We start from the raw sequence: 24,852 nt of genomic DNA, 5'->3' as shown, positions 1-24,852 counted from the left end.
CTTGTGTGTTTGAATTGTTAAATCCGTTGTGGATTCAGTGTTCAAATGACAGAATTGATGGGTATGATGCTTACCATTGTACCTCCTTTTTCCTTGTTGCATAAAGGTATTTCCTGGTCATTTTATTGAGTATCTTTTCTGTCTCGGATTAATAAATTGGTATTTTCCATATAATAAATGTTCAGAGAAGATACTCTGTAGTATGGAACAGTGCACTGATATTTGTACTGGGGGCAGTCACTTGAGGCTTCAGTGATATTTGCCTAGAAAGAGTTAATTTTCTGTACAGCATTTTAGATGTAAATTCTTTAAGGTCTCTAGATGTAAATTCTCTAAGGTCTCTAAGTGGAAGTTTGAGTTTTTCTGCTAAAGCAGTAAGTTGGCTTTGGGTGACAGTGTGACTCATTGTGTGGCACAGAGAAAAAACAGGCTTAGGAGAAGTCAGTGTGACATTGAGAATGATAGAAACTGGCACAGAAGTTTAGGGAACAGGGAGAAGGGCACAAACACGATGGGCAGAAGTTATTAGTCTTACCAAATCACACTCCAGAATAATGTCATACAATGAAAGAAAGACATCCAGAAAATATAGAGAGATTTACATGAATTCCAGCTAACTGGAAAAGAGAAGTATTCACATCTGCATTAAGTACAGTGATAGCAGAAAGCTTGCTTGTAGGGAAAAAGAGAAGGGGGAAGGCTTAACTTTGAGGGTAAAAAAGTCTCACACATAGACTGAGGAGTAATTTTGGAGTGCCTACGTGCACGGTAGGGAAGATAGGTATCTTGGGTTTTTATTTTTGCTGTTTGAGAGTTTGAGGTGTTGACAGCTTGCTGGAGGGGATGGGTGAGAGGAAGAGAACTCAATTTCTTATTTTAATTGAGGAATAGGAGACTGCAGATGATGTTGCCTGTGGGTAATAGGAGAAAGCTGACAAACTTTGCCCACAGAGAGAAGAGTAGTTGGAGTCATTAGAGATGCCGAGGGAGCAAGTGAGAGAAGTAGCAAAGTAAGCAACTGCTGCAGTGATTAATAATAGCACTGAACAGCTCAGAAGTGCCTTTTTGAAATGTGGAATGCTTTAGGAAGCAAGGAATGAGGAATGTGGAATGGGAACTGGGAGGAAGAAATTCATACTGTGGTCATACATTGCAGTGAACTTGAGCTTCAGAGATAGAAAGAAGGAAAAGTAAAATGTGAAACTAACTTCATAATTGGAAGTGTGATGAGAAGTAGTCCTGTGCAGTGTCAAGAGCAGAAAGGATGCAGGGGCAAGAGGCATTAAATTGGAAAGGAACTGAGGAAATGAGCCAGGAGGAGGAACCAAGAAACAGGACAGCACAACAGATGTGGTGTGGGGATTTGGGGAACACATGTGGGCGTACAAAAAAGTGCCAGTCACACTGCCCAGCCTGTCCTCTGATGGTATTGGATGGAAAAGGAAGAGAAATTGGAAACATTTGGGTTTGTTTTTGTTGTTGGCTTTTTTTTCTAACTGAGTAATGAGTGCAAGATGTCTTCTAAGTATTTTAGAAGGAAGAGAGCTTAACTGCTGGAAATTAAATGAAAACTAAAAGGAAACTTCAGATTACGGAGTTTTTAGGGTAGACTGATTACTGAAGCAAATAAATACAAACTTCATGAAGTCCAAAGGCAAGGCAGTTGTGGGATTTAACTGTCATGGATTGTCACTGAGTGTGGAAGGGAGGAGGGCAGAAGGATACTAGTGGTGTCTGCTGTCTTCAGCTCATGGAGCTGGAAATACGGATAACTGGCAAATATATGATAATAACTAAAAAGCACTGCTACAGCCATCTGACTTCAACATGCCATGATAACTTTGTGTGTTACTTGGGAGGATGTTTCATGACTCAACGATGAATGTACAGCACAGTGTACCATATTGCCTGTGCAGCACCCAGATACAAAAGTATTTTATTGGTGTATAATGGAAACATTTTAATGCAACTGTTCTTTGTATAGGCACAGAAATGCACTAGTGGAATAAAACAATGGCTTTAGTAGATTGGAATAACAAAGATGAGTGTGTACAGCTCTGTGAAGCCTTTTGTTGTTCTGGTAGCTGCTAGTGTTACCTAACACTTCCACGTTTAATTTAGTTAATTATCAAACCTGATGGTTTTGATTTTAAAAAATTATTTTTATTCTGTGCTTTGTCCTGGTTCTGCTCTTAAGCTCCTCAGTGGGACATCCTGTGAAATTACTTCCTAGTGATTGGCATGTCTTGTAACACTTAGGTGTATTCAATGATGTTTTATAACCACTGGTTAGTTAATTGGGGTGGAAGCATGACAAGTTCTTTTCAGGAAACAAATTTTTGACAGCTCATTGTTTAAAATCAGAGTGAAGAGTGACAGAATACTTATAGGAACGTGCCATGACTTTTCGTTTTAGAAAGGACTGAATACTGTTAGAAATTTTCACCTGTGTCTTGAATTAAAATGTTTCTACTAGGATTGTAAAATTCTTACAGTATATATAACTTTCCTTTCCTTAGTATTTAACTGTTATCTGCTGGCATTTTATGGAGCTGATTTGCAGACAGCCATCTGGCTTAAGTTGTAGTCTAGATGCACTTAATAGAAGCATGAAGAGAATCGACAATTAACCTAACACTGCCAACACTAAACCGTGTCCCTGAATGCCATATCTGCTCCATGGATGGTGACTCATCTGCTTTCCTGGACAGCTGTTCCAGTGCTTCACAATGCTCTCAGTGAAGAAAAATTTTCTTAATAGCCAGTGTAAACTGCCTGTACCACTAAGTGAGGCCACTGGCTATTGTCCTACTGTTTATTACTTGGGGGAAAAGAGTGACCCCCACCTTTCTACAGTTTGAGGTGGTTACAGAGAGCAATACCATCTGTTTTTTTCCAAGACTAGAGAAACGGTCTTGCCTCAGCTGCTCCTCCTAAGGTTTTTGCTCTGGGGTCCCCAAGTGAACCCCCAAAGACCTGTAGAGACCTCTGAGTTACTCTGTTCCTGACTGTCAGACCTTCACCCGCTGCTGGAGCCTCACCTGCCTCTGGATGCACTTGGATGGCTTCTGGGAGATGGCCTTGTGTGCACAAACTTCTGTTTTTTGCTTTTCTTTCTGCACTGCTCCAAAGTAGAAGTATTGCCTGTGTCTCCCAGGCAGCTGCAAAGGCCGCTCATGGTGCAGGTAAATGGGTGTCTTTGGCCCAGTTCTCTGGGCCTGGGAGCAGTGAAACTGCGGGAGTGGCTGGGCTTAGAAGTGACAAAATGCTGCATAGTGGAGCTGGGAACAGCTGTGAGCAGCAAGGTGGGAGGAGAAGGGGAGAAAGTACTGTAGGCATCAGAGGAGAGATTCCCCTGCTGCCCTGGGCAGGGCTGCAGTGGAGCATTGGCTTCCCTGCAGCCCTTGGAGGGAACTGGGCTAGAGGAGGGATCCACACTGCTCTCCACAGGACTTGCACAGAGGCATGTGGCTATTTCCTGAAGAATCTACAGCCCCTCTGGCAGCAGGTTCATCCTGAAGGACTGTGGGATCCCACTCTAGAGCAAGGGAAAAGTGTGTGGAAGATGGAGTAGCAGAGCAGAGTTGGTGGTGGTGACTGAGCCCAGCTCAGTGCCTTGCATCTCTCAGGGGAGCAGGACAAGGAAGAGGCAGGAGTGAATTTGAGCCCAAGAAAAAAGACAGAGGGTGTAAGAGGTGTTTCATCTTTGTTGCTCACTTCCCTGCATTTTTAACTGGCAACACATTGAACCAATTTGGTAACTGGTAAAATGATGAGAGGAACAGAAGCTCAGCTGGAAGGAACATCTAGAGCAAAAAGAAGAATCTAGTCCAACTTCCTGACCACCTCAGAGTGACCAAAAGTTGGAGCATGTTGTTATAGGGCATTACCCAAATGCCTCTTAAATGCTGACAGGCTTGAGGCATTCACCACCTCTCTGGGAGGCCTGTAGGATGGACATTTTTCTTAGGTCTCCCTGGAGCACCTTCAGCCTTAAACAGGTGGTACATTAGGTATGACTGGGAAAACAAGAGAGGAATTTAGTGCTCATCTAGGTAAATAGGGCGAGAGATAGCCTCATTAAAACTGAGGAGTCCAAACCATTTTCAAGTAGCTGACTGCTTAGCCTGGAGGCATGAAAGTATTAACAACTTCTGGGACTTCTGGAACAATGAAAGAAGTTCTCTTGAGCTAAATCTAAAGAGCCAAACTACTGGTAAAGGGCTTCTATTGCAGTGTGTGGTTTCAGCCTAGGGGCTGTGCTAGAACCATTTTAAGAGCTTGCTCCCAATGCAGACCTAACCCTTAGGTTTGCTGAAGCTAGAAGATAGAGTCCCTCTTGTCCCCTGTCTCTCTAAACTTCTGTTTCTAGAAGTGCTGAAAATGCTTATAAGATATATGGAAATCTAATTAGCTGTAACATCTCAAAGATGAAATATTTCAGACTTTCTTGACTGAACTGTTTCTAAGGTCTGTGTAACCCAGTCCCCCCAGTGCTACAGCTTATGGGAGAGGGTTGCTGTGGAGTCATTTATTCCAGTGGCTGTGCCATGTGAATGGTCCCGGCTGTCTCTGCCCTCTCATTGCTTTGCCTTCGCTCTGTGTTGTCCCCTCTGCCATGAGAGTTTCAGGGAGCTCTCCCATGGCCATGTGACAAACCAAGTGGGTTAACAATAAGCAAGCAGAGATGTTCAAGGGAAATGGGAAACTGATGTCACTCAGCTACACTGCTGAAATGAATGGACGAAAAAGCTGTCTGTGCTTAAAATAAACCTGTCTGGCTCCTCATGTGCTGGCAGACCCCAGTGGTGAGCAGGAATGGGAACTGGTGGTTCCCATGGGATTGAGGAGCAAGTCACACCAGGTGTAGAATATGGGAAAAATGTTTAAAGTAAAGGTTGCAGAGCATCATGGTTTATACTCACTTTAGAAATAGGGAGGGGAGTTGTTAAGTGGTCTAAATCTTGTTTTTTTCTTGTCTTTCTCTGACCCCATCTACTGAATTACTTATGGGTCCCTTCCAACTAAAGATATTCTATGGTATTTTGATGTCAGTCGTCCAGAAATTTCAAATCATTTGAACTTTTACAGCACGTAAAAGGTGAGCTAGTAACTTTGATCTGGTGGGAATTAAAAGTTTATCTGTGTCAGTACTCTGCTGGTGGTGTAGCTTTGTAGGGGGATGTGGGTTTTTTTGGTTTCTTGTTGCCATTCATACCTTCAAAACTTTAAAATAAAATTTTATGTCAGCAATTTGGCTATCTCAGTTGATTTTGGTTACATGGACTGATTTTTTTCTGTTCTTCTGAGAATTAGATTAAAATTATGATAATACTACTCAAGTTTTAGATAGATTTTCTCACAAGGAGTTTGTTTTAAAGAATATGGGGACAGCACCAATTTTGTGCAACATGAGCTTCCTCGCTCTTGGCCTTCTTTGCTCTGTTTTTTATAAAGAAATAAATGTGAGGCCCATTATTTAATTTCATTTTTTGCTACAAGCAAAATCAGCAATGTGGTTTTAGATACCTTTGCACAAGGAGTGCTGTTATATGCTATCACAAAGGCAAGCCCCTGCCCAGTGAGTTACAGTGGCAGGGTACCTGTGTGGGCCATGGTGAGTTCCTTCATCCAGTAGAAGTGTTTTTCTGTACTGAGCATGCATCGTTTGGGAGAGCAGTGCAGCATGGTCTAAGTCTGGATCATGCTTGTGACCTGGCTTTCCAGCACCTGCTTGGCTGTCTGGTGGCAGTGAGTAAATTGTTTTTCCAGTGAACAGAAATTTGACCATTTTTAAGCATTTAATTGTGAACAAATGATATTCAAATACATCTGAACTTAAAACACACTAAAATGCATTTTATCTCATACTGATCAAAATATATTTGAATAGCTTTAAATATTTTATAGTGCATCCAGATTCATGCAACAATGGATGAGTTTCATTCGGTATTTTATTTAGCTTAAAATTATGTTTTATAGTTCCTTTTACGCCCACATATAGGGAAGAAAAAATGTTAAAATAAAAGCAACAAGCAGTAAATGTTTTTATAAAATGAGGTTGATAGCATTCCATACCTTGTAAGAGCATGTTTTCCAAAGGCAAAGGCTTCAATGTCCCAAGAAAATGTAGTCATGGCATCACACTATGAAAGCCTAGACAGGAGTGTGAGTTTATATGATTGACTCAGTGAAGTGAGCGGCATTTGCATCATTCCTGGTAATGTGTTCTGGTGCTCTGAAAAGTGGGAGTAGTGACAGCAAAGAGAATGAATTAATTTCTGCAACAGTCAGCACCTGGGTGAAAAGGATTGCAAAAAATGCATGGCACTGCATTTTTTCAGACTGCTTTTCCAGAGAAAGGCTTGGAACCAGAGAAAGTTAGGAAAGGTCTTTATAAGAGGAGCAGGTCTTAGCCTCTAGGAAGTGTGAGAAAGTCCTGTGAGGAAATGGAGGGCTTTGCTTTCGCTTAACACAGTTGATATCCTGGGCTATGGGACCATATTCTGGCTGGCTACAGCACAGCCAGGGATCCTGATCTCTCTGATGCCCCTGGCACACGGGAATTCTCATCAAGGTCTTACCAGTGTTCTTCTGGCTCGAGCTGCCCTGAACGTGGTGGGGGCTGTACCCAGATCAGGAGTTAAATCAGGTTTTGGAAGCCAGTAGGAAATTCTTTTGTGTGTCTTAGTCCAGATGTAGTCTGGCTGTGAGTGCTTTCTCTCTGTTTTGGGGAGATGGAATATGCCTCTCTGGGCTCTTACTTTCTGTCATTGATTGCTGCTTCAAAAGCCATGATACTCCTGGGTTGTTTTTAGAAACTTACTGCCAGCCTGCAGACTTTTGCTTAGATAAAGCAGATGCTGTAAGTATGTTCTGGCCAATCTGAATTCTGTTGGTAGTCCAAGTTGCAAGACACTTATCACATCTATCACTTTTTTATGAAAAGCGCTGTCATCATGGAAGTTTTACTTGAGTATTGTTTTAAAGTTGGATAATGAATGTCCCATTTCAGTCAACCAGTTCAACCAAGGAAGAGGCTGATTGTGTTTGCTGCAATTTCAAAGAACTAGCAACAGAAACAGCATTAAATTATTAAAGACCTATGAATTTATCAGCATCTTTTAGTGGACTAAGATTCTGTCATTTTCTTGGGAAGTGCATATTGAAGGAGCTAAGGAAACTTTTTCAGAAGAGTGTGACCGTTTCTGCAAGTTGTAGAAAAGGATTTAGCTTTGATCAGCATAATTTTCATTCCCTTTAGGCAAGCTTGGTCATGACTATTTTTGTCATTGTTATTAACTTTGCTAACAGTATTGCTGATTTCTTTGCATGGTTATTTAAATGTCTAAGAGTAGCTAGTTAGAGCCATACTGAGGCCCTTTCATCAGTTTCCCTAATCCAGCTACTTGTTCATAGATTAGTGAAAATTTATGGGGAGCAATACCATGTAATGATCCAGCTTTTGATCTATAACAAGTAGTTTGGGTATGTTTGATATTACAAAAATCCTTATTCTGTTCTAAAACCCTGTGTTAATAGTAAAGAAGACAACAAAGCTTTATTTGAAATAGAGATGTTGGAAACTTAAGGGAAGGGCTGTCGGAGACATAGCAATTTGACTTGTAAAGATAATTATAGTTGGTGCCTAACTGATTTTTGAGGATTTCTGCAGCTTCAGGAAAACAAATGTTTGCTCCTGATGATCCTGTCCCATGGGGTCTCATGCTGTGGTTTCAACCTGATCCAACTCTGGTCTCCCCTTTCCAGAGAACTTGCTGACTAAACACATTTAATGCCAAGCAGCAGCCCCTCAGCAGAGTTTATTAGATACATACATAGTTACTGGAGTTGCACCAAGATGAGGACAAGATGAGAAATATCTAGAAATACCTCCACTGAATTAATACACACAAAATCTCACATTGTCAAGGGGCATTTTATTTAGGACATCATATTTAATGTGTGATTTTTCTGGCTTTTAGCTGTGTGCAAAGTGAATTTTAGTCTCATTCTGAGATGAAGAAAAAGAACTCATTGGAATAAAATGCTTTGAAATAAAACTAACTACAAGTAAGACCCTGAGCTGGTTGTAGCAATGCCCTGGAAGAGCAGGATTTGGTTTTTCAGGTTTGTGGCTGGGGTTTTTTTTATGGTTGGTTTCCTTGGGGTGTATTTTTTTTTCTTTTTGCCAGGCTGATTTCTTCTGAAAACAGAGGTTATGTAGTTGTGCTTTCCTGTCTGTATCCCCTCTCTCTCACCCAGCCTTGATAAGTAATGCTGGACCTTGTCAGCCAGCTTCAGTCAAATTTGACAGAGGGGATTTGGGTTCAAAGATATAAATTCTGACAAGTCTTTGCCTGGATGAAAAGGTCTCTTTTCTGCTTTTCTCTTTTCTCTTTTCTGCTAAATGCACTGTGGTTAGGTGCATGTGTTGTGCAGAGGGATGTGACCCAACAGCCCCTGTGTGAAAAGAGCTTTCACCAGAGCTTGTGCCTGACAGGACTGCTGAGCTCTACTACCTTGGGGTTAAAGTACTTGGAGGAGCTTCTGCTTCCCTTTTTTTGGTTTCCTACAAAAGTTAGCACAAGCAAGCCCTGAGCAGGTAGTGACAGAGTGCCTGTTACCTGTTCAGTGGCACCTCTGTGGAGCGATTGCTCTGCTCCTGGCTGCAGCTGTCTCTGAGCTCTGTTGCTGCCAAAGACAGACTTGTGCTGCTGGAGATCCAAGTGGGAGAGCAGGCAGAAACCATTGCTTTTGCAGAGGCAGTCGTGCTTCTCCAAGAGACAGGAGGTGGCTCTCCTCCTCTTTTAATTTAAAATGCCGGTAAATGTGTGTCTCATTGCACACCTGAAAATTCATCCACAGAACACAAACTCCTTGGTAACCAAGCTTCTTGCTTCCACTCATATAAATAGACTTTGACAGCTGTGAGCAAACATCTGGACAAAGCAAAATAAGTGGGTAAAGCTCTGGTGGAATGATGCACTATCTTAAGGAAACAACAGCTATTTATTTGTGTTTTATCTCCCTGCACCTACAGCTGTGGTCACTAGAAAAGTGACATTTCCTAGCAATGTCTTTTTCAGTGTCTTTACAGCCTATGTACATAGTTAGATTATATGAAAAAAAGCAAAAATTTGCTCTGAGTTATGCCAGGGTATCTTGTGTGTTTCTTAATCCCCAGCTGAAATGCCTTTCTACAGCCCATGTCAGCATTCACCCTTGTTTAATCTCTACAGCAGGATGACAGATGGGAAGGATGCCCATGTGATGGCTGAGTGTAAACACTCTCTGGTTGTAGTGCGAATGTGGTCTTTAGGAGAAGTAGTGTTTGGTTTAGCTAGAATTTAATGTGCTTCTTGACGAAAAATTGCCGGAAGACCTAAAGCAGTTCCTTCTGCTTGAGAACATATGCATTGCTTCATTAAAGTGCTTTTTCAAAAGAAGCAAATAAAAAGCTTGCAAACTTGAGTGGTGTAACTTTAAGCATCCCAGATGGTGGGTTTCATAGTCAGTTGCTTTTTGGGTTACATATAAGCACCTTTTGGTCAGAGAATGCAATCTTTCCGGCAGCAGGGAAAACATTTTCTTGGAGTAATGAGAGTAGCTTAGTCTACTTGGCATTGAAAAAGAAAAAATTGATTTGGGGGTATTCAGTGTTAGAGCACAAAATTTTTTGCTTTGCAGGGTGTTCTTACAGTTGCAGTTCTAGTCAGTGGAAAAGCTTGCCACCAGCAGTGTTTGGAGCCCTGCAAATCCTGTTGGCTCAGTATAGACTCCTAATTAATGATCCACATTCTTACAGATGCACTGAGGCCTTCTGTGATGTGGCTGGACCAGTGGAAAACAATAGAGTCCTTTATTTACAGCTGTATTTGTCCCATGAATAAAGGACATGAAGTAGTGCCAGAGTGTGGTTTCTGTTGGCTGCTATACAGAAATTTGGCAGCTTTTATAGCTAAAGGAGTGTAGTTTATAAAATTCAGTGATCTGATGACAACTGGTCAAGCTGTCTTCAAATGCAACATGTTGGGCTTTTCTTGAGTATGCTTTGTGTATGTAAAGCCCAGTTCTGGCTACAACAGCTGCATAGTCCAAAAAAACAGTTCAAGGCCCAGGGTGAAACCCTTGAAATGGGATGGAATACAGCCTTTACTTTGACCTACACTAATTAATCTCTTTCAATGAAGCCAGCATATACCTCTGTTTCTCTGTGAATCACAGAATCACAAGGTTGGAAGAGACCTTGATCTCGAATCCAACCCATCCAACCCGTTCCCTGACACCTCAACTAAACCATGGCATCAAGTGCCACATCCAATATTTTTTTTAAACAGATCCAGGGATGGTGACTCCACCACCTCCCCGGGCAGGCCATTCCAATACTTTATCACACTTTCCGTGAAAAACTTTTTCCTAGTATCTAACCTATATTTCCCTTGGTGCAGCTTGAGACTGTGACCTCTGGTTCTGTCAGTTGCTGCCTGGAGAAAGAGACCAACCCCACCTGACTCCAACCACCTTTTAGGAAGCTGTAGAGAGTGATAAGGGTCACCCCTGAGTCTCCTTTTCTCCAAGCTAAACAACCCCAGATCCCTCAGCTGTATCTGACAGGGCTTGTGTTCCAAGCCCCTCACCAGCCTTGTTGCCTCCTCTGGACGTGCTCAAGTGTCTCAACATCCTTCCTAAACTGAGGGGCCCAGAACTGGACACAGCACTCAAGGTGTGGCCTCACCAGCGCAGAGTACAGCGGAAGAATGACCTCCCTGCTCCTTCTGGCCACACTATTCCTGAGACAGGCCAGGATGCCATTGGCCTTCTTGGCCACCAGGGCACACTGCTGGCTCACGTTTAGCCAGCTGTCGACCAGCACCCCCAGGTCCCTTTCTGACTGGGCACTGTCCAGCAACACCGTCCCCAGCCTGTAATGCTGCAGGGGGTTACTGTGGCCAAAATGCAGAACTCGGCACTTGGACTTCATCTTGTTAGACTCTGCCCATCCATCCAACCGTTCCAGGTCTCTCTGCAGAGCCATTCTACCTTCCAACAGATGGACGCACACTCTCAGCTTAGTGTCGTCTGCAAATTTACTAATGAAAGACTCAATCCCCTCATCCATGTGAATGGCTTCCATGAGGAAGCCACTCAAGCTGTATCTGGTGTCTCTGCTTAGTGTGATGGTAGCTGTATTTTCATTTTACCATGGGCTAAAAATGCTCGATAGTTCATCACCAAAGCTGTGATGCTGTGATTGTGGACTGCTTCTGTTAAGCTGTACTTACACTAATGTGGATTAGACACCTTCTGGGTAGGCCAAGTCTTTAATGTGCGCCATGAAGACAGTGTCCTCTGAGGCGATGTCTGTAACTCATGTGTTGGTGTAACCTAATAGGTTTTACCTGTGTTACACTGGGGTTTACATCTAGAACTGAACTGGGATTTTTTTTCTCTTTGTATAAAACGTATCAGTGATTGTTTTAATATGTTTTGAAGTTATCTAAATGCTAGAAAGATGAAATATTTTACAGTACTTAGGCTCATTGCCCGCAGGTTCTTTAAGCAAGCTTGGGCTGACCATGTGCTGACGTCAGGCTGTTTTGCTGCTCCAGACATTCACCAACACCTATGCAACTGGTTTTGACTGTTCCAGTGAAAACTGGTCAATATGTGTGATTTTGTTGATCAATTGAATAATCAAACCTCAGTTTCTTGGGCCACGCTATATGAGGAGAAGCTGACATGGTCCTATTGATTTTAGCTCTGATAAGTGCTCTTGTCTGACTCTGACATAATGGCTGGAAGTGGGAATTGTATCTGCCTGTGGAAGAGCAGGATAACATGTACTTGTGTGTGTTTGTGTGTGTACGTTCATGTGCATACACAAACACACACACTTATATTCATAGACAGACCTTTTCTAGAGGCTGAGTTCAGCCCAGAGCATGTTCCAGAGGGTTTGCCAGCTCTGGCATATGACCATGGATGGAATTGTTTGTGCATTGTCCTGGATTTGTTATAAGTGCCAGAGTGATCCCATTGTTTGAGTGGGATCTTGGTCAGATGGAATTCTGAGTGAATGAAGTGTGGTTTGGAGCATGTAGCATTTAGTTATTACTTTTTTGCTCCCCATGTCTGTTCAATGTTTTATGAATGTTTAGCAGAGTCTTTGCACAGCCTCATTAAGTGCCTTATTGGGCTGCAATGGCCAGGAGTGCTGTTAGCAGTTCCAGCAGGAGGTGTGGCCATGTATCCTGTACCTGCCAAAGAGCTGCTGGACTTAGGAAGAGCAAGGCAACCAAATCCTAGAACGCTCATCAAAAATGCAAATTAAATTCCACAGGCTTCTGTCACAGATCATCAGTATCAGGAACTTACTCACATGTGCTCTGTGCACCTTTTCAAACACTGCCAGAAGTGGTCTCTGCAGCTGTTGCCTGCAGCTGTTTATGGTTTAGCTGTAATTTCATAGTTCTGTACATGCTGGAGAAACCAAGATGGGTTATTGACTGCAGACAGGCTGTACCGCCAGAGGACAGGACACTTTATACTATGCCACAGTGTAAATAAGCCCACAAACCCAAACATAGAAAAGTCATTCTGTTGCTGATAGCTGATTTGTGATTTTTCTTGCCACAATGATTAGGTGCTGCTTGAAGCTGACTTGCCAGAGGACTCCTGTAGTTGGAGCATGCTGGATTTTGTTGGGGCAGTTCCATGATCCCATGGTCCTCAACTTCCTGTGCTGGGAGAGGGGAATGAATTGTCTAGCTTCTCCCTGCTCCTTCCCTATCTTTCCTTTCCCTCTTCCCCTGACACAGATTTCCAAAGAGAAATAACTGGTTTCTGCTTTGTCTGTTGAAAGCTGTTTTTAGTTTCTGACTTGATGTTGTCCTAGAAAGAGATCAGTTGTGACGATGCAGAGTCCCCAGGCAGTGCAAAGGAGAGCTGCTTTATTGCAAAAACCAGGCCTTTCTAAGTGGTTAAGTGGTTATCACCTTGCCTAGTTTTAAGGCACAACAAGCCCAAGTCAACCAACCACCACACAGCACGGTGTGGACATGTGGCAGTCACGCAGCATGGCTCTCACGTCTCTCTACCCCTATTCCAGCTGAGTCACTCTCCCATAATTCCCTTCTATTTAGCCTAAGTAGCAGACCTGAGCCATCATTTTATAAAGGTAACAAGGCCCTTATTTTATAAGACTTTACCTTATTTTATAAGGCTTTATAATTGTGCAACAATCCATGTAAGCAAAATCCTGCTTGTGAAACAGTGATTGTGCATGATGTTCAGTACATACAAGTACTGCTCAAGGGGGAAGAAGCTGAAATTTAGAAATCATGGGGGGATTAAGTAAGCATATGATAATTAAGTGTTGGTTGCAGGGACATAAAGCTGACAGGATGAATAGGTCTAATAGCTCAGCATTTCTAGTGTTGGGGTTCAGTAGAAAAACCATCAGGTAACCAACAGCAAATACTTGTCAAAGGGTCCATCTGAGGTTTACTCAGCGTTCGGATCATGGATACAATGGATTAAGTGTTGAGATCACACGGTGTCCATGCATTTTCTGTCAATACCCTGCCCTTTTGGCACCCCGTCTGAGATCATAGTGATTTCTGATATGAGGACTCAATTGCACCAACGTCACACAAATACCTTCCCAAACTTGTGCTGGTAACAGTCTTGTGCTGAGTATTTCTTATAACCAGGTGCCTGCTCACACCCATGGAGTCATTCACACATGAGTGGGAATTTTTATAGTGGGATGCATGTGATCCTCCTGGTTCTGCAGCATCATTTGCCTCTCCTGCCTCAGCTGATGGGTGTCAAAATCATGGGTTATATGTGGGCCAATAGGCAGATGAAAAGAAGCAAATGGGTTTTTTTTTCCTATTCCGCACCAAGCAGAGAGGGGGATGATAAGTGAGGATTTCAAGACCTTCAAGCTCTAAGTTGTCTTCTAGATAGAGTGGGCTTTCCCTTTATGTCCATGTGACATCCAGGACAACTTGTATGCAGATGTTCACATGGAAAAAGGTTTCAGTCTCCAAGCTGATAACTGCCATCACACACATTTTGTGGCACATGTATGTCTTTCTTCTCTCTCTGCTTGTACAACTTTTTATCAGGATGGTTGGGGGCTGAGATAAGGACTTTTAGGTCCCCATGAAAGTGAGTAACTCAGTAACATAAAGTGTTGATAGCATGGGCATGGTGCTGCCTCTCCCTGCATCCTTATGTTTTGTATGAGGGTCCAGCTCTCAAGAAAGCGAGAGCTCCTCAGAGGGCTGATTGTGACACACAGCTCAGAGAATTCACCCTATTTTTTTACTTGATGAATGGAGAAAGTTTGCTTCATGGAGAGAGGACTATCAAGTCTACTCCACTGAGAAATCCATATAAATAAGAGGGTTTTTTTAATCCCCCACAATCTTAAAATACCAAATATATACTTTTCCACTAAGCTCATAGTAGTACTTGACTTGGAAGCATAGGATCATCTCTTAAAATGTGTTGTGTACCAGCAAGGACTGAAATATCTTGCCTAGAAAAAAACAGATCTAGCTTTTAGAGCAGGACTTTTCTGTAGGTTGGCTGATTATTGCTTTGTGCTGCTTGACTGTGATTTTTGGCACACAGTGTCACATACCAAATTCCCAAAATAAAATGCTACATGATATTCTAAGGGTTCTTAGGAAGCTTTAAAAAGGGATTTGTCTGCTGAGTGGGTACCTCTTCTGAAGCCAAATGATGCAGCAGCAATGGTTTAAAAGGAGAAAACTTTAGTCAGCAGATAATTAGTCTTTTTAAATAAGTGCAAGGAGAAAAAAATAAAACTTTCCATCAGACTTGTGTTTGTAGAAGTTGTCAGCAATCCTGCTTTGATTGGAGAGGGTGTGCAGCTCTTCGAATAGTTAAAACATCTGTTCGGCGACGTTGTGAAATGCTCGTGTTCGGAACCCCTGATAAGGGGAACTGCTGAGCGCTTGGCTCTTAGAGGCTCTACAGGCAGCAAGGGCGGCACAAACTGTGGCCACTGCTTGCCTTTCCTCCTCCTGGGCAGAGCAAAACGTAGGAGACAGCTACTATTTTACATGTGATTTTGCTTTGCGAGGGAGAGAGCAGGAAGTGCCTAGGAAATGGTTCATGACAGAAACCTGGAGTTTTAAATAGGAGAGAAGAGGAGGAGGAGAGCTCATGGGCACAGTTTGTGAACAGTTGAAACACTGACACAACAGCAGCTGGGGAAAACCAGACTTCTGAGAGAGCAAGCACCTCCCAGGCTATCCTGATGGAAGGAGAGACAGTCCCCGAGGCCAGGGGAGCAGCCAGCAAAGCCACTCGGATCGCCCTCGGTGTCTTTGTGAGTGGCACGGTTGTGCTTGGCACCGCTCTTTTCTTGGGTAAGTGAAAGCGTTGACACTAACCTGAGCACAGCCTCCCCAGCCTGCCTGCTGGGTGCCGCTGTTTGTGTCTCACGTTGGGTGAAAATCCAAGTCTCTTTTCCTTTCCTCCCTTTCTATATTTGTCCTGAATGGGATATGTGTCAGTAAAGGAGTTCTTGTGGGAATGCTAGAGCTGGGAGATGCAATGGGAACTCATGTAACGTTTTGAATGCTGAATTTAAATTTGGATACTCAGTTGAATGTGTTCTGACCAGACTTGGGTTCTTTCACAGGACAGAGAGAAGCAGGTGAGATTATGCTGATTATGGATTCTGTGGTTGTGACTGATGTGGAGTAATATTCTGTTTCCTGAAAATGAATCTGTGTACTGCACATATTTTATGGAATCTTTTTGGGTTTTCCTTCATTTGGTTTTCATTTAGGGCTTGACTAAAACCCCTGTAGAAAGTTTCAATAGTGCATATGTGTGCACATTTTTTAGATCTTTCTGTTCTTCTATGATGAATTGCAAAGTTGCCTTTACAAAAGTCATAAAGAGTACATCTAGGATGAAATTGAAATATTTTTGTTAGATATATAAGCTGTAACTAGATGCAATAGAGAAGGAAATAGTTTTTCCTCTCCCAGATTTAGAATTACCTGTAGATTGGTTTTGTTAGCATAACACTTGAAAGCATATGCCTACACTTCTGAAATTATAGTAGAAGTATATATATACCCAGAAACTCCAACCAAAGAGGAAGTTTTGTTGTATCCTGTAAGAACTTTGCAGATTTGGATCCTCTTTTGGAACAATTTTGCCCAATTTTTTGTTTATTTAGACCAATACAGTTTTTCCTAGATTGGTGGAAACCTTGCCTCTAAGCATATCTTTTGCTTCCCTCCAATCCTTTATGATCTTGTGACCTTGTTTGAAAGGTCTGCTTTGTTTATAGTCACAAAACAATGTCAGGTTTTCTATAGAATATTTAAAGCATCAGGCTCACTCTTGGTTAGAGCTTTTCTGCTCTGGAGCAATTTCTGTAATATTTGCAGGAAAATAATTTCTGTGTTAGTGATCCCATTCAAGTCAACTTTTTATAACCACGAGTGAGTTTGAATCTTCAAATTTCTAGAAAAAAGAAAAAGTTTTTCACTTAAAGAATGCAGTATAAACACCGGGGAGTAATAATGGAGAATAATTTAGTGCAGGCAAAAATTTCTTTTTGCCTGCACTAAATTTGTTTGTTTATTGCTTAGAGCAATAAAAGCAATTGACATTTACCACCGCAGCTTCTCAGAGATAGAACTGCTTTATCCATAGGCCAGGTGTGAAAATTCAAGCAAATATATTAATTCTTGCAGACAGTTTTCCAAGTGTGCCTGTGGCATGTTCTGTAGGCAGGGACTCAATATCAAAATTTTCATTGGCATAATCGCTAAGAAAATAAAAATGCTGGCCTTGGGTCAACCAAAATGCTTTTAGGATTTCTTTGGAAATGGTTTGAAATTTTCAACCTAAAGAACTAAGGAAAAAAAGTTAAATTGTTTTGGTTTAACATTTTTTCAATTAGATGTTTCCACGCTTCATTGTGACATGGTTTTGTTTGTAAGTTTGAGCTATTTTTTTTAGTTTTATTTAACTGTAGAAATGGACATTTTTTTTTTTCTGTCCATATGAAACCTTTCAGGCACCTCAAGATATTATTTTTTCTACAGTTTTCATTTAGTCTGCAAAACTTGTTGTTTCTGGTACACCTGAAATCAATTTTCCAGCCTGAGGAGTGAAATGTATCTTTCTCCTGCTTTTTTCTTCTCATAGTTCCTACAAGTCTAAGGAGGATGTGGAAGAATCAGATGTTGTTATTTACTGTTCCTTGCTCGTGCTGGCTGTGACCTCACTGTGACTTCAGCGGGGAGCACTGCTGGGGTCCTGCCTGTGACACTCTGGTAGGAGTGGGGGCTGTGACAGGACAGGAGCCACCTCCTCCTTGGAGGAAGCAGATGGCTCTCCTGTGCCCTTGGGTAAGAAGTCAGGCAGCTTTGAATCTCAATTTGAGAGCCTCTTCTCCGGACTTGGTAGTCCTTTAGGCTTCTCACATCACAGGAGCATTCACATTATTTGCATCTGTACATTTGTATGCCTTTTCCCTTATAGATTCTTTTTTTAAGCTTAGTTGTGGTGTGTATTTGCTTAAGAATCTGGAAGCATGTTGCAGGCTTATCAAGGAGGAAGCTAGGACGCTGAGGGTTATAACCATGGCTCTAAGTAATAATTTTGTGATTAGTTATCATAACAATAAAAAGGCAAGAGAACAAAACTGTGCAAAGTTTTTTCTGTCAAAATTAGTTGTTAATTAAAATGAAAATGTTACTGCCAAAAATTTATTCTAATGGTAAAATTGTATATATGTATAATATAATAATAAAAATGATAACTTGTTTCCCAGTTGAAATGGTATTTTTTGTTTGTTTATAAGTATCAAAAGCACAAGGGCTGCTTCAGATTAAGCTTGAAATTATGTCTGGCCTTTTCCTTCCTTTCTCTGCTTTGTTAAGGAAAAAAAAAGTCTAGCAAACATTCAAGACCTGGATGGATTCTAAAGGGCTAAATTATAATCAGGGAAAAAGGTGAGCTGGGAGGAGTGCAGCATTTAATTAAAAGGGTCATTATCCATTATTTGTAGTTAATCTCTGTAGTAGCTCAAAATCTTATTCTGGAGATCTCCACTTCTCTATTTTCTCCTGTTCTTCAATATTCCAATTACAACCTTAGTATGTCTCAAAATCGTGTGTATTTCTTGGCTAATTTACAAAGGTGTTTGAGGTGTTGTGTTTCACTAAACCAATGCAAGCTTTGGAAAAGCTGTCCAGAAATAGTTTTACATTCCCATTTTTTTGAGAAACTTGGATTGAAATCCAGCTATTTCTGTCATTAATTGCCATTAAAACTGTGAGACTGGAAGAGAAGAAACAGCTTTATATTCAACTCTAGCTTTAGGACTTTTTGTAAGAAAAAATTTCCTGGGTTGAAATGATATTTCACATTTTTCTATCACTTTGAAACAACATATAACTGCAGCAGAAATTGCTTTAGAACTATCAGCACTGTTAAAGCTATGGTACCATAATATATTCCATTGTTGGGTTTTTTTGTTCAGTGTTATTTGCTTTTTTTATTTTTGCCATGGACTGTTATAAAGATAATGGATATAATGAGACATTTCTTTATGCCTGCTGAGCACATCTAATGAGAACTATTTCACCTATCCCTTGGGATTCTTCCTTCCTAATCCCAAGTATCAATTATTTGCATATTTGCTGCCTGAGAGCAGTGTCTGAAATTAGCAATTCCTGTGCTTAAATTTCAGTGGCAGTTGTAATACATGTTTTTAAAAGATGAGCAAAATTAACTGACAATTTCATAGTTCTTCTCAGCGAGGCTTTTGAAAGCAAATGCAATTACAATACTTTTGGGAGACAATTCAGACAGAAACTGGGTTGTGCCTTATAAAGCACAGCTATCCTTGTGCCCATTGCAATCTGCTTTGCTCCAGGCTGGAATAAGGAGACCCTGGGAGGGTCCTGTTGATGCTGGGTTGTGCTGGGCAGTGCAGTGCAGTGCTGCTGCGGGGCAGTGTGGGCCCTGCAGCTCGGGGGAGCTGTGGAAACCCTGCAGGGAGTGGGGAGACTGCTCCATGTTGCATTTCCAACTATGGAAGGTGAAATCTGGTCCTTTGGAAAGTCCCTGCCCAGGGCAGAGCATTGGAATCAGAGGATCTTTAAGTTCCCTTCTCACCCATTCTATCCTCCTGTATTTCCAAGCTCTGAAGGATGATAACAATGCCGAATTGTTTGTATCGTGTGGTGCTCACTGTCAGTGAGTAGGGCTGAAGTGATGCTACTCCAGGCACTGTGCAGAGACCCTGCTCTGTGCTGCCTGTGAGCAGAGAGGGGGAAGGAGAAAGCGGGACTAGGAGGGGGAAGTTATTTGTACAAGCTGCAGTATTTACACAATATACATTCTAAATATTTACTAAATATACATTCTAAGTGCTCTAAGTCTAATGCTCCAAGTGCTTTCTAAGTCAGAGCAGCGCTGGGACCAGAGGCTGCGCTGATATTGGAATGATCGAGTACACAACATTTGGCTGCAGCTGTCAAAATTCATTGCAAATGATCTCATTATGGTTTTCCATTTTGCAGTTAGCCAGGGTCTTATAAAGTTTCATCCGAAGCAACAGTACTGTTTGACTGCAGAATGCATTGAAGCTGGTAAGCAGCAATTTCATCTTCTCAATTATATCGTGATTATAGTATGTTAATGAGATATTTATACCATTTAATTTTTTCCCATTATACATTTTACTCAGAAAGCTTAATTAATGAGGGAGAAAGAATGACAACACCAAACTTTTTTAAAAGTCACTGTTCAAATTGCTTCTGTTTTGTTTATTTTGTACAATTAAAATTTGTGTCTTAATTTGGTCTAATAGTAGTCTAACTAGGTTGACTCAAAGTTTCCTATAGGGATTATTTTTCTTTTTTTTTTAATAGGAAAAGAAATGTTGAGTGACTAGACCTTCAGGTATATTTTGCTGCTTCCTTTCCAGTTATCAGAAAACTAGCAAGTGTGTTGTTAAGCACAGGGATGCTTTTGTACCAGATCTTGCACACACTTTATATGATTTGATTAAAAGAGGGTAGATTCAGACTAGTTATATGGAAGAAAATTTTTATGGTGAGGGTGGTGAAACACTGGCACAAGTCACTCAGAATAGTTGTGGATGCTCCATTCTGGGGGTGTTCAAGGTCAGGTTGGATGGGACTCTGAGCAACTTGGTCTAGTTGACAACGTCCCTGCTTATTGCAGAACGTTGGACTAGGTGACCTTGGAGAGTTCCTTCCAAGCCAAACTATTCTATGATTTTATGATTAGGTACTGAAAATCTACTGAGCCTTGGGCCTGTCAGACTGATCTCTCTCTTACCACCTCTCTTTCACTGACAATAGTAACTGATAAGGAAGCAGTCATAAAATGGAGCTGAAAATACAATAATCTTTTCCAGTGCATGGTAGATCAGAATTTCATTTGTTTTCTTGTACAGTATTCAACTAGAGGTAAACACTGCATAGTTACTGAAATGCTAATCACAATCTACTTCATATGTATCACTACTAAATTCCTCAGGCAATTAATTCTATCATGGCAACAACGCCTGTCTTCAGGTGTCTGGCTCCAGCAGCTCATGTTCATGTAGTGCTAAGTTCAGTCATCGTTGCTGTATGGCATTCAAGAAGATTCATTGCAGATATTTTATCTTTTTTGTTTGTTTGTTTGTTTCTCATTAATCATAATTTCTGGACTGTAGCCTTGTGTAATTCTCTATTTAGGAAAAAGTGTTCTGCAAAATCTATGTGGTGTCTTTTTTACAGCTGCTGGCATCCTGAGCAAGATAAATCAATCTGTAGATCCATGTGAGAACTTCTATCGATTTGCATGCGATGGCTGGATATATAATAACCCTATCCCTGAAGATATGTCCAACTATGGTGTTTATCCCTGGCTACGACACAACGTGGACCTCAAACTAAAGGGTAAGTAGATAATTTCTAGAAGTATTTGGTTGGCTTGTCACTGTAGCTTGTTAATTGGCTGGGTTTGAGATGACCAGAAAATCTCCACAGTTCTCATCACTGGATAACATCCAACAGCCTGACTTGATGTTCTCTTTTAAGTAAATTTTTCTCTTTTTAATTGAAAATCGTGTTGAGAGATAAGGAATTTAACATAAACAGAATTTGGGACAAAGAATAGGACTGCTGGGAATTCTGGAAATTCTACCACTTAAAAATGGAGGGATGAAATTATACTGATTATAGCAAAAGGAAAAGACAAGGGGATTTAACTCTTTCTCCCTTGCAGTAGATGGTTAGATCAGAGTGCAGGAGCTCAGCAAAAACATGTAAGAATTCCCCAAAATCAATCATTAGTTTAGGGCACCAAGCTGTCTCTAACAGTGGCCAACAGCAGGAAAGAATATAATAAGGCCAAACCAGAATGATATTTTCCAGTACACTCACCTAGCCCTTGGCAGAGGCAATTCTCAGGCTTCCAGAGATGGAGGTTGTTTGGGTATTGGGTTTCCTTCCCCCTGCCATTCAGGCTGCCACTGAAGTACCTGAGCTATCATCAGTGAAACAGAAAGTTGCTTAAGAATGTGTTTCTGGAGGAAAAAATAGCCCCAGGGTGGAAACATGTAGGAAGAAAGGTATTTTAGTCTGCAAGTGACTTGACTTTGTGCTATACTCTGCAGTGTGGCTGCCTCGCCAGGAAGTCCTGCAGACCAGCTGGGGAGAAAGGGTGATGATTATTGTTAGGTAGGAAAATCTTGCCAGATTCTTACAGTCTTGGCTAGAAGTGAGGCATTCAAAAAAAGGGAGACATGCAAGATTTAATACTGTTGGGGGTGTGTTTGAGCTTTGCCCACCTTGAGTACATAACTGACATAAGAGCCTGGCTTGAGCTCACCACAGAACAGAGGTCCGTTTTAGAATTTAATGCCTAAATACAGCTCTTGTTTTTCTTTGGATTTTGTGTAGGCACCAAAGCCCTTCTCCAGTTGCTTTCTTCAGTCTTATTGTATCCAATTTTCACATTATTAAGTATATTAAAAGCTGTATTTGGGTTCAGAATAAGAGTTTTGGTTTTCAGCATAGTACATGATCTCAAGACTTCTGTTTAAAGTGTGCTGAAGATGTCACAAGGAAAGGAAAAAAAAATATATTGCCAGAGCCTGTTTTAAGTTATGCTTTGCATTCTAATTGTTCTTTTGCCAGAATTGGTCTGTATTAGATAACTGCATGTCCTGCATGAACCATAGTCACAAAGAGGCCAGTCTTAATTGAATATAGAGTAGCAAGATGTCACTGTCATCCTTAATTTCCTCTTTTTACAGGTCCTAATCAAGGACATCATGCTAAGCCAGATTTTTATTTGATTTCTTTCTGCAGTTCCTTTAGAAGTTGCTAATACATAGCTAGAAAAAATGCAAGACAAAGAAAGAAACATCCAAGTGGGAAGTATTTACTTAATGAAAACTCCATATCAGATAAAGGGAGTTTATACAAATTTATTTAATAAGAGGCCCTTGGAAGAGACAGGGACAAAAAGCTGTGAAATGCTGGTTGGTGTACAGGAGTGTTTTTAAAATAACATTTCTCATCTCCTCCTTAACTTTTTACTTCATGAACTTTCCAAAATATATTCTTTGTAATTATAAAAAGGAAAAAGGAAAATGTTGGTAGCTGAAATAATAAGCATAACTTCAGCCTCTAGGTATATTTGTGTTATCTCTTGAGTTATTTCAATATATTAGCTCAACACTGAGTTATTAATTTGTGTATGACCACAACCTTGCTAGCAGTTTTAACAAGAGGAAGAACTCCTGCATAGAGAAACAGTTATAGGGCTGAATAGACCTTGGAAGCAAATTCAATCTCTCCTTTCTCAAGAATTCTTAGTAGAACTTTGTACCACATGGTAAATATCCCTGTTTGACATTCAGTAGATTAAAAAAACCTCAGTCTTTAAAGACCTGGTCATTATGCAAGTTCTATGCTCTGAAATACTTATCATATTAAAGAGAACTATTAATCTTAAAATGATAACATGGCTTGGCCAGAAAGACACATTTTTCATATTTGATTTTCTTTGATGGTATGATATAGATGGAAACGTTTATTCAGGCTATATATTAAAAAATTATGTTACTTAAAAGATACTATTTGGATATCTAATCTGTTTTCTGGTCTCTGAATGTTCCTGAGCCTACATCTGTTCTGGAGAAAGGGATTTTGGGCAAAGACCTGTTACACAGTTTGCACAAGTGTATATTCAATATTCTGGAAGGTTTGTTTTTTTTTTTTTTAATTTTTTTTGTTTTGTTTTGTTTTGTTTTTTTGTTCAGGAGCAATTGCTACAGAAGATCTTCCAGTAGATAATGAGTAGCAAGTGTAAGAATTAATTTTGTCTTACCAAAAAAAAGGTAGTTGTGGCTCTGTAATGTAATGCACTGAGCCCAGCATGAGGTGTTAGTGGGCTTGAGAACGAAGCTTTTTTTTTTTCAATTTTTTTGGATTTGGTGTTTTGGTTTGTTTGTGGTTTCTTTGTTTGGTGGGTTTTTTGTTTTGTTTGTTTGTTTTTTAGTGTGTGTGTGCATTTTTGGGTTTTGTTTAGTTTTCTTTTTTGTGGGTTCTTTTTCTGGTGTGTTTTTTGGGGGTTTTTGGAGGTTTTTTGAGACTTAAAAGAGCAAACAGCTTTGCAGGTGTCAGCTTTGAGAAAGGGTAGAACATTTTCTGTATCAGTGAAGGTTTTTGGTGCCTTAATAGGGAATTCCAAAGAGAGGAAAAGGTAGTAGGTCAATGGAAAATAGCTAAGAACTACTGGGTGGTAGATTTTTTGTCTGCATATCTCTGGTTTATAAAAGGATCAGGATTAGAAACATTAATTTTGGGGTTCTTCTCGCTATGCAAAATGTAATGTGATAGTTAAAAATACAGTTTTTTTAAAGATTTGGGTTTATAATGGGGTAGGAATATGTATATATATTATGCTCCCATGGGTTTCTCTAGATGTCTTAAGATGCATTCAAGCTCAAATCATATCATCATTTCCCCTTTAATTTCTTTTCCATACGTTGTTTGAGGGTCACTTGGGTTTATTTTTCTGCGCTCAGAGGAATCCACAAACCACATGTGTAACTCACTTTGATCTCCTGACTATACAAAATAAATAAAGTTCTAGCCTGGAGAAAGCGGTGGTAGGTCTTTCCTTGGATGAGACCTTCAGCAGGATTTCAGGCGTCGTGGAGGAATGTAAAGGAGATAATTGTAGAGAGCCAAAAATACCTCAAAAGCAGAGGCCTGTGGTTTGGGTTATGACCCAAACCTAGGTAAGGGACATGTAATATTTAGGTTAAAATTCCTTATAGTTCCTTGTAGAACTTTCCTGGAGAGGACTGAGGTAGCACTACTTCCCCTTAACCATTCCTGCTGGACCAGATTGTCCCTGACCTGAAGCCAGCCTTTCCTTTTCAGCTACACCACAGGCATGTTAAAAAGTACCTCACTAAAGAGCAAACACTCCCAGTGCCCAATAGGTCTCTGATGGGGAAGTCCTTGGAGTCCTTCAAAATGGAAAGAATCATTTGGCTGTGGCCTGTGTTGTGTGAACAGAAGCGATCTCAAACTGCAACAGCTTCAGCCTCATGTCAGGTCAAGACAGCAGTAACTCTAGGAGTTACTAAATGTTTTTCCACTTACCATAATATTTCCTGCAAAGCTATTTCTGTTCCTGATGAATTTTTCTGTTTTGATTTGATGACCTCCATTAAGGTTTTAGGAGTGCTTTTGTCTTGTCACTGAAAAGCAACTGGCTTTTTGTGAACAGTTCAGAGCT

At 40.8% G+C, this 24,852-nt stretch overlaps 1 protein-coding gene and 1 long non-coding RNA gene across 4 annotated transcripts in view; one reads left to right on the top strand and one right to left on the bottom strand.

Moving 5' to 3' along the window:
• Positions 1–3,031: 3,031 nt before the first annotated feature.
• Positions 3,032–24,852, top strand: part of PHEX (phosphate regulating endopeptidase X-linked) — a 107,055-nt gene continuing 85,234 nt past the window's right edge. Inside the window, exons 1-3 of one of the 3 annotated variants that reach the window (XM_068179878.1) lie at positions 3,032–3,131; positions 19,599–19,667; positions 20,829–20,990. In XM_068179878.1, coding sequence (XP_068035979.1) covers positions 3,062–3,131; positions 19,599–19,667; positions 20,829–20,990 — 301 coding nt within the window. In that variant the 5' untranslated portion in view covers positions 3,032–3,061. Of the gene's footprint in view, positions 3,132–3,450; positions 3,509–14,855; positions 15,411–19,598; positions 19,668–20,828; positions 20,991–24,852 lie in introns of those variants that run through there. The other 2 variants (XM_068179879.1, XM_068179875.1) reach the window with 2 other exon arrangements.
• Positions 8,826–24,852, bottom strand: part of LOC137468309 (uncharacterized) — a 405,810-nt gene continuing 389,783 nt past the window's right edge. The window contains exon 8 of the long non-coding RNA XR_010995861.1: positions 8,826–8,942. This is a non-coding gene — a long non-coding RNA (uncharacterized lncRNA). The remainder of the gene's footprint in view (positions 8,943–24,852) is intronic.

This window comes from Anomalospiza imberbis, chromosome 2 (genome assembly GCF_031753505.1).
Source record: "Anomalospiza imberbis isolate Cuckoo-Finch-1a 21T00152 chromosome 2, ASM3175350v1, whole genome shotgun sequence".
Classification (NCBI taxonomy): domain Eukaryota; kingdom Metazoa; phylum Chordata; class Aves; order Passeriformes; family Viduidae; genus Anomalospiza; species Anomalospiza imberbis.
Note: the sequence above shows the minus strand (reverse complement) of the source record. Positions and strands in the feature narration are given on the sequence as shown.